Raw genomic sequence first — 10,319 nt, 5'->3', positions numbered from 1 at the left:
TAAAAACTGATTATTTTACAGTAGTTTGACGCAATACAATGCTAGTTTCAGTTAAACCCTTTTGTTCCGGATTAGTACTTAGTGGGAAAGGGTCCGACTAAGTGTATATCTGGTAAACGTTGAAAGAATCAAAGTCCTTCACCGTTTGTTTTCGCCCTACTATCTAATTAGTTTTCTAAAAGAGAAAATGAAACAGAATAAATGTCAAACTAAAGGAAACTAATGTTTAGATGGATGGTTGATCTGCGACACAAGCGTGGGTTTTCGAGACTCATGTCTTTGTTACATAGAGCTTTGGAGTTTCTGTAACTTTTCTTATCATTCACATTCACAAAGGTTGACTCTTATATTTTAACAAAATAAAATATTATATAATCACTAAACAATATTTTATTTAAACTTGAAATTATGGTATACGACATAGTTGTAGGGTAATGCCAAAAATGATTATGTTTACTTTGATTCCAATTTGGCTGCCAATGCCGAACCTCGTGAACAGACAATAGAATCGTACGCGTTTCTAGTTAAAAAATGAAGAGTAGAATCAGTAGATAGCTTATCAAACAAAAACTAATATATCATGAAGGTTTTATGGCCAACTAGCGCTATCAAGCATGAATCATGAGGATTTATTCATACATTTTTTTTTAGACGAGATTTATTCAAACATTATCTTTCAATTTCTTACTTTTTATATCTTATGTTCCCATTTGCACTTGTAATTTCAATCATGAGGATTTATTCAATCAAATTTTTTTTTTTTTTTTTTTGAGACCAGATTTAAACTTTATCTTTCAAATTCTTACTTTTTATATCTTAAGCTCCCACTTGCACTTGCAATTTCTAGGCCTAGTCAATTAGCAGATTGCAGAATATACATACTTTTATATATATATTATGATTTTATTTTGCTGCAATTTTGTGAAGTTGGATTTTTTTTTTTTTTTTTTTGAATGTTTACACTATCATGTTGAGCTGGCTGTGTGGACTTTGGAATATAAATTACCAGTTCATCGGTTGGTAAGAAAAACGATACAATACTATTATTTAGTGAAATACCTTAGGAAGAGACTATCTTCAATTGTTTACTACTAGTAATTACTTACTAATTAAGAGAGAGACAAGAGTTTCCTTTGCATTACTTGGGAGTTTCCTTTGCATTGCTTGGAAACTTCATCTGCACACCTTCAAAATCCCACCCCACAACAAAGCCAATTTCAGCAACTCTTCGCCTTCTCCAAATCCTGGTCTCTCTTGCTACGTACGCCTTGTAAAATGCCTGCATAACGATTCAAGTTTACCAGGTTAGATTCTTTCTGTAATATAATTCTCATTTTCTTATTTCTGCAGGGGAGTACCTTCTTTAGAACTATCTCTTGCTCCGCCTTGTAAAATCCCAAACAATTAATCAGACGGTGTTGTCATATTTTGGCCGGGGTCCACTTTACAAATTAAATTATTCTTGAAGTATTGCAATTGTATTGGGATAGTTAGGTACGTATAATTAATTTTATAAAAAAATTTGCCTTTTGATCTAACCATGTTTTTTATTTTATTTTTACCATATATAAATATAACTCATGCAATACACCAAAAAGATTGTCACATTATAATTTATTAAGATTTTAATAGATTTTAAATTCAATTAATATATATATATATATATATATATATTAAAATAATGAGATGTAAAATTGTGATGACTCAAAAATTATGTCACACAATATCATACTCCCTCCATCCTACTTTGTTTATCTTGTTTGAAAAGTCAAACTTTTTAAGGGAACATCATTTATTGTCTTATCTGCCTTATAAAAATGTATAATTTTACAAAACTACCCTTAAATAAATCTATCAATTTTTTTTTAAAAAAAAAGAGTTATTCTTAATGAGGCAACTAAAAAAATGTCCCAATTAGATTGATTTTTTTTAGTTTTCTTTTCAAATAGTTTTGAAAATAAAATAGGGGTATAATAGGAACATTAGCAAACTAATAAATTTTATTTTTATAAATAGGACAATATTTTGGGATATCCCAAAATAGAATAGAGAACAAACAAAGTGGGACGGAGAGAGTATAAGATTAACCATATCTCAAACTGTCTCAATTTATATATATATATATATATATATATATATATATATATATATATATATATATATATATATATATATATTATGGTGCACAGATTCACAAGCTAGCCAAAAAGAAAAGCCTTTGGGTGCCTAGTGTGGAGCGATTGCACTTCTAGCAAATGAGAATCGAAAATTGTCTAATCTGTTTCACATTATTTTCAGGGATCAAAATTCCATTGGTAAATTTAGTTGGGGTATATAGTTCAGAGACTGATTCTTTGTTTTGGACATTTGTGTCGTCATTAATTCATACAATATAGTTATGAGTAACCAGGAGAATCCGCAAGAGAACGGTGAAATGTTAGTTTCTTAATTTTATGTTTAATTTACTCACCCCATAGATAGTAGATAAGAATAAATCACTAACTTATAATTTTATGTTTGCCATATTTTTGTGTCAGTATGAATAGGGAAACTGAGATTGAAGGCCCAGGGAATATTAACGGACCAGTACATGAAGCTGCTAAATTGCAACATTCCAATAATGATAATCATGAGGGTGAAAGAAGAACTAAAAGGATAATTCTTAGACATGTATGGAATTATCTCTTCCTATTCTCGTGTGTGATTGCAGCAATTGTGGATCCTCTATTCTTTTACATCCCTGTGATCAATGATAGTGAGAGGTGCCTTTTGTTGGAAAAAAAGTTGTGGATCGCCGTTTTTGTTTTTCGGATAGTCACCGATGTCATTTACCTAGTTCATATTGCTTTGCGGTCGTGGATGGTCTTCAAGATCTGTGTAAAAACTAGGTCAAATATTTGTTGTTCTAATACTAACGCTTGTGCAAGTGTTCGGAGATGCTTCTCCTTCCTCATCGACATTTTTGTTGTTCTTCCCATCCCACAGGTAAGAGCAGCTTTCTTCAACTAAATTTGTTTTTATATGGCCACAACAATATTCCACCACATTTTCACTACATAATTGCATTAATGAGTTGTTTCTTTGAGGCCTTGTTTGGGAGGAGGGAATAGAATGGAATAGAAAGGAAGGAAAAGAATAATTTTAAAATATTCTTCCATTCTTTTATTTGGGAGTTTTAATGGAGGAAATGAAACGTACAATAAAAAAGCATTTTATATTGTCATTTGTTCTTTCATGTTACAAATTCAGCCTCTCAAAAATTTCTTCATATTCTATGGTATTTTTGCCCATGAGCATTTTTAGGAAACCTTCAAAGTAATGTTGTGGAAAGAGTGCTTATTCCTAATTTCGTTGGTGCTTTTTTTAGTGGTTGGCCTTTGTTTTATAGAAGAAAAGAAAGTAATAACAAGATATGGGAAATTGTCTCAGGTTATTAAAATCGCAATCCTGGGTCTATTCTGCCCCTCGAGCTCATCTCTATACTGTCTCAAAATGAGCTTGGGTCCAAATTGACAACTCGTACAGAATTAAGGGGACTAAAGTCACTAAACTATAGTTTTACATTTTCTTTAAATTGGATTTTGTTTTTGTTTATCTAAAAAAGTATATTTTCCAAATTCTTTTGAACTAAACTTCTTGCAATCTATTCAGGTGGTATTTCCATTCATTTTTAAAGAAATGAGAAGCACGAGACCTTCAGAAATAATAAAGTCACTGAACACCCTTGTTCTCTTTCAATATGTGCCTAGAATTCGTCAGATCTACCTATCCTGGAAGAACCTTCCGAGAAATGCTGGCAAACTTGATGGATGGATTAAAGCTTTATTCAATTTCTTTCTGTTCATCCTTGCCAGTCATGTAAGTTTCTTGAGGTACTGAGTTCATATTTATTAAGGGTGAATTATAAAATTTCTCAGTGTTATTAGGCGTACTAATTATAGAACTCATCAAGCCTCAAGAGATATGTACCCAATAACTTTTTGCTGTAGTGTAACGTTAGAGAATGAGATTTGACACAATTTAGACCTCCATTTTACTGTTATAGCCAATTTCATGCTAACTATAGATGTAAGCCCAATTGTTTAAGTAATTAGCCAACTGACATTATCATGGATATAAACATGGTAGCAAAATTCTACATTAATTGTGTGTGTTAGAATTTCAATATTTATAATCTCAGGCTACTACTACAAAAATTAGGCATTTTTGTACTGGTTGAGGCGAAATTGTTGCCTCAACTAAATTTCAAATGTGAATTCGCATAACACTTTGATTTTTGTTCATGTGAATTCCTTCAACTTGCAATCCCAAACTTCAGCATCTAACCTCTCTAACCTGTTACAAATTAAAACCATGACAATACATAATTACTAACGAATAATATTGCACTACCTAAGTTTACTATATATTCAATCCAATTGGATGTTACACCATGTGCTCTATGTATTAAAGTTACTACCAATTTAAAAGCATGAAGGACGTTCTCAAGAATCAGTTACATTTTTATTGGACCTTGAGGGCACTTCATATCAATTGGATATTATTTATTATTTTATCTAAACACTTAACCCTTTTGTGCATAATTTTTAGAACAAGGTAAAATTTTTATTAAAAATTATATTTGAACTACTAATAAGTTTTTTTAAGGAAGTTTAGATTAGTTTTAAATGGATTGGATGTGCCTTCAAATGGGATTTAAACTAGGAATGTCCACGGGTAGAATCAAGTTGGGTGTGTTCTCAACCTGCACTCGACCTGATTTAATTAGGTGGAGGAAAACTTACTCTATTGGCGACTAGAGAGGAGTAGTGGATCAGTCAGGTCAAGCTTTCCACGGGTGCCAGGTAATTCTGGCAAAACCATTAATAGCAATGATGAAACAAAAAAGTGACAGGAAGAAGAGGAGATCAATTGGATTTTGCCCCAGAGAGAGAGAGAGAGAGAATGGTGACCCAAGAGTCAAAGGAGATCAATTAGATCAGGCCAAACAGGTATCAGATTATGAAATTTGTTACTCAACCTAGAGTCAGTTTTTCCGGTGACAGAAATACCATCAACTGCCATGGTTGTTTGAATTGGGCCACTCTGGGTTGGATGGATTTATCGAGTTGAGCGGGTTTTGAACAGCCCTAATTTAAAGTGCTATATTCAAAGTCCTACATAAAAGAATAATAAATTTTAATTAAGTAATTTCATATTTTAAATATTAAATTCATTTAAAAATTAAAGATATTTGACATCAAATTAAAATATAATTAAGATACTTGTTGCAAAATTGAAATATAATTAAAATTTAATTTGAAATTCTAGATTAAGTTCTCTTTTAGGGGGGAGGGAGGGGGGGGGGGGTAAGATTATAAAATTGAAAACTTATTTAATTGTATAGAAGGCAAAGCTGAAAATATATTCAGCTAGTTTGTAGGTGGCCAACTTGCCACGATATAAATACTAACTTTGATGAATTGTTTTATAAGCGTGCTCTCCAAAATTGTTCTTCTGATACATTTACACCGAATTTTCTTCATGTTTTGATTTGTGTAAATGAATCTTTATGATCTCTCTCTTGTTGGGATTTTTGTTTTGTTCCCAAGAACCTGAATATTTTGGCCCATGATGTTGCTTTTTGGGCATCCTTTGTATTGGGATGTGCCTTTAATCATCTCTAACCTTCCTGCTTGCATTTTCTTTCTATATAGTAGAGATGGGTTAGGCCCCTCCTTCTTAATACAAGTATTCTTTATCTGATCCGATGGATTTGTTGACTTTTAATGACATGTTGGGCTTTTAGGTAATTGGAGCCTTTTGGTACTTTTTCTCTATTGAACGAGAGATAGCTTGCTGGCACTTGGTCTGTGGAAATCAAAATGGATGCGGCCGAAATTCTTTTAGTTGTGCTAATAGTTCGGGAAACTACACATCCCTAGATGCTTCTTGCCCCATAAATGCACCAAATACAACACTATTTGACTTTGGAATATTTCTTGGAGCCCTCCAATCTGGTATTGTGCAATCCTCAAATCTTCCACAAAAGTTCTTTTTCTGTTTCTGGTGGGGACTACGAAATCTAAGGTTTGCATGTACTTCATTCCTCTATTTTAGGTTAGATTGTATTAGTATATATTACTGGCTTCTGAAGCTTAAGAAATAACAAAAATTTTCTCTCAATTTTAATTTTGTCAATTGTGAATGATAGAATGGAAATTCTCTCAGCTTATGCATCCACGTGACTAATTTTTAATAATTAAAAAATTCATTTGCAATTGAAATGTAATAAACAAATATTTAAAATAAAATTCAATAACCTTTTTCTTATATAAATTGTAATATTAAAAATAAATAAATAAAAAACTAAGACCTTAACATCGGTTGGAATTTTTGCTGATGAATCATCCATTAGCGCGTTCAATCTGTGATCAGGATGGGGAATGTGGGATCAGTCTATGGCTTTTGGCTTTTGCAAATCCAACATATATATATAGGGGCCACCTTTTTGGGATAGGGATATGCACAAGGGCCAAGTACACCGCATACTTAAAAGGGTTGGAGACTTGGAGGTCCTTTAGGGATAAGGCCATATTATTAGCCAGTGATCTTGATTTTTGTTTCCTTATCATAAAATACTTAAGGTCTTTCTTGCTATATCTCCCAAGTAGATATCTTCGTCTCAAGACTCTCAACATTTTATTTTACCTAGACTTTGTAAATTTTAAAGTCTTACTTGCGCCATTTTTGCAGTTCTTTTGGTCAAGGCCTCCAAACAAGTAACTACCTCTGGGAAAGTTGCTTTGCAATTTTCATTTCAATCTTCGGGTTGCTGCTATTTTTGTATTTCCTCGAAAATCTGAAGGTAAATACCCAATTGTTTCTTTTCTTTCTTTAAAAAGGCTTGAGACTGTTGTGGTTGTGTAATATTGTCGATTCTTAGCTGAATTGGGACGTGGGACTACCCATACATGATTATATATGTGAAGATTCTACAACATAAAAATCAGCTTTAAAAAAATATTTTGCGTAAAACCTGATTATGCATTCTTTAAATGGTAAGGGAATTTTTTTTTTAAATTGTTTTACATCTAATAATGTTTAAAATCCTTTGTATCATATTTACACCTTTTCATATAATGTGTAATATATGGACATCTAGTATGAAAATTCGGATATTGTGTGAAACATTTTACATCTAGAGTGTGAAGCAATAATTAACCAATTTTATTTATTTATTTAAGCTATTAATTAGTGCAATATCAGCCAAACCTACATGGCTACATCATCAACTTCTTAAAAATTGAGTACTAGTTTCCCTTGTTTTATTTCATTAGTTTTTTGATTGACTGATCATTTTCTTGTTCATGCTTTTGTTGAAACAACAGATCCAATTTATTTTGAACAGCTAAGAAAACGTGTATTTAATTAGATTGTGAGATCATTCTACGGTTTCTATTTTTTCTTCTTCTTCTTCTTCTTCTTCTTTGTTTTAAGTTTAGGGCAAGGAATTTGTATGTATACTTTATATATTGCCAGAAATTCTAAGCTTAAAAAATTAACCTTAGTAATCTGAAACAGACTTATATGCGGTTGGCAACTAAAAGCTCAGAAGAGGACCGCAAGAAAGCTGAGAAGGAACGCAGAAAAGAGAAACAGGAAGAGGAGAAGAAAAAATTGGCAGATCAAAGACAGAATAAACAAAAAAAAGCAAAAGATGATATACAAGTATGGATCCAAAAAAACGAGTTCTGTGACGACATAAAGAACAGAATTAATGAAATCGTTGATGAAGTATTGGAAGAAGACATAAATGTCAATGCGGAGAACCTGTTCGTCGTTCTTCCTGCAAAACTTAAAAACGATATCAAGAGCCATCTCTGCCTGGATATTCTAAGGAATGTAAGTTCTTCTGGCCCTATATATTTCCTAGTTAACATTTTGTCTCCATGCATGCATGATGAGTAAGAATGGTACTTAATTAATTCATGGAAAAAAAGAAAAAGAAAGGTATTGTTTAAATAAAAATTAACGGTTCCATTATCACGCAAGCAGCTGCATGCCTTTATCATTGGTTACCATTTTTTGAAGAAGATTTAGGCATAAGTATTAATTAGGTTTTCAACATAGTAATATGGTGACAAATGAGTATATATCTTGTAAATTTAGTTCAAATAAAGTTACAGTAAAATCCTACTGAATTCTAGCTAAAATCAAATATCACTTCAAATAAAAAATTGTTAAAAAAATAATTTAGAATTTAATGCTTGCTTATAAAATTAAAATATATAAATTAACTAGTTTACTGAGTTAAGTAAGTTGAGATAAAAATAACCTTGTCTAGAAAAATATGGAATACTTGTAGACATATATTATACAATTAGTAGAGAATAAGTTGTACTTTTTGATAATTGTAAGCTAAAAGATAGGATTTTTTTTGGAAATATTTATTGTTCTAGGGAAATTATTTGGATATAATACAAGTTTTTGCTATGTATGAAATTATGAATTTATCTTTTGCCCCCACCCTGGGTGCTTCAGACTTCAGTGGTAATAAGGGAGAGTGCTTAAACAAACTTTAAACAAGAAGTCTCTGGTTCTAGTCCTAACTAAAGCATTTTGCAATTTACCCAAAACCTACTTAGTCGGAGGTGTGTAGGCATTTGGGGTTTTACCCCTCAGGAGTAGTCCCACTAGCTCATAAATTGAGGTGGTTCCTCTCATCAATAAAAATAATGTATGAATTTATTTTGATGTGAGTACCTATATGAAGCCCATGAATTTAATTAGTAGCCGAAGTTATTAATTTTTAAGTTTGAAATCCCATCAATATAGTGGGTTTTATTTAGCTCAATTAGTAAAAAGATTTGTCGTTGAAAAAGAGATTTTAGGTTCAAACTCCATCTACGTAAAAAACTAGTTGGCATATTGATTTAATGATAAAAAACTAATCATCAAAAGCAGAAGATATAGGTTAATAATTTATTATATTTATTAAAAAAATTAAAAATAAGCTAAAGTGCAAACTACACTCTTAAAGTTTAAGGACCTTTGGATTTCTTATCTTTAAGTTTCAAAATTTGAATTTTATCCCTTTAAGTTATATTTTGTTTGCATTAATTTTCATTTCATTCATACTTTTCATTAAATACTACATAAACTTGTCATGCGTTCATCCAATAAAATAATGTCAAATTAATAATTACACTTAATTAGCACTTTAGCCTAAAAAGAAATCTCGTCAACATAATTACATAAGTATATCTATTATATATCACCGCTTCCCTTTGGTACGATAATCACTCTACAAGTATAAATGCTTGTGGAGTGTGGAGGGCAAAAGCTGGGGTTTAAGTTTTCAGGAGGAAACTTCACACACATATACACTTAGATTAGGCTAGAATAGAAATTCTATCTTGTATAAAATATATATATATATATATCTATTATACATACATAGGTATAATTATTTCATATAACATTTGTCGTCATTATTCATCTTAATTGTCTTATTATACGTTAGGTGCCAGCGCTTCGTGAAAGGATGAACGAGCCAGAGTTGAAAATGATATGCGACTGTCTGAAGCCAGTTTCCTACGAAGAGTGCATCTACATTGTTCGTGAGGGAGAACCACTTGATAGGGCGTACTTCATCACGCGAGGCACTGCATGGACCTACAATACAACTCGTACTAATGGAGAAGCAACTACTAGCTCCTCACAATCTAAATGGCTTGAAAAGGGTGGCTTCTTTGGAGAAGAACTTATAGAATGGGGATTGGATTTGGGACAACAGGCCTCGTCTGACATATTCAATCTCCCACTTTCTTCAAAAATCTTTAAATCCCATACAAAAGTTGAAGCCTATGCTCTAATGGCCAATGACTTGAAGAATATAGTCTCTCAAATTAATGATGCAGCTTCTAAGTTACATGCAGCCTTGGGCCACAATAAAGAAAATTAGAAGCAGAAAGGGAAGTCTTCCCAGTCCAGTATGAAAGAGGGGAACTTGCCAAGTTCATCTGTAACAGAAGTCAATGAAAAGCACGGCTCGTTAAAGTTGTTTTTGTACCATGCATGTTGAGTATATATGGACTACGGAATTCTCAATTGGATTTTGATTATATAATAATGATGTTAAATTTTATTTTGCCAAACTTGTAGCTTGATGATGATTTTGATGTTGAATGTCATAAAGAATGTTAAGGTCATTTTTTCTATGTAATTGGCTAATCTTTTGGGTAAATCTTAGATATGTTTAATATATTAAGAAGTATGGTGATCAAACAAATCAAGTGGTATCCTTAAAGTCATGAAGATTGATCTATGAAACAAGT

General features: G+C 31.8%; 1 protein-coding gene across 2 annotated transcripts; it reads left to right on the top strand.

Moving 5' to 3' along the window:
* The first annotated feature begins 1,092 nt into the window (after positions 1 to 1,092).
* On the top strand, positions 1,093 to 10,179 carry LOC142621142 (cyclic nucleotide-gated ion channel 1-like). Of its 2 annotated transcripts, none has more exons than XM_075794452.1 (8): positions 1,093 to 1,304; positions 2,299 to 2,436; positions 2,538 to 2,985; positions 3,652 to 3,858; positions 5,789 to 6,069; positions 6,736 to 6,847; positions 7,564 to 7,884; positions 9,506 to 10,179. In XM_075794452.1, exons 2-8 carry the CDS (start codon positions 2,399 to 2,401, stop codon positions 9,944 to 9,946), a joined length of 1,848 nt encoding a protein of 615 aa, XP_075650567.1. In that variant the 5' UTR covers positions 1,093 to 1,304; positions 2,299 to 2,398; the 3' UTR covers positions 9,947 to 10,179. The 2 variants fall into 2 exon arrangements, with proteins under 2 accessions (XP_075650567.1, XP_075650568.1); XM_075794453.1 differs by lacking the exon at positions 1,093 to 1,304 and adding an exon at positions 1,343 to 1,494.
* Positions 10,180 to 10,319: the final 140 nt, after the last annotated feature.

Source organism: Castanea sativa, chromosome 12 (genome assembly GCF_040712315.1).
Source record: "Castanea sativa cultivar Marrone di Chiusa Pesio chromosome 12, ASM4071231v1".
NCBI lineage: Eukaryota > Viridiplantae > Streptophyta > Magnoliopsida > Fagales > Fagaceae > Castanea > Castanea sativa.
The sequence above is the reverse complement of the archived record's forward strand: the minus strand, read 5'-3'. Positions and strand labels throughout refer to the sequence as shown.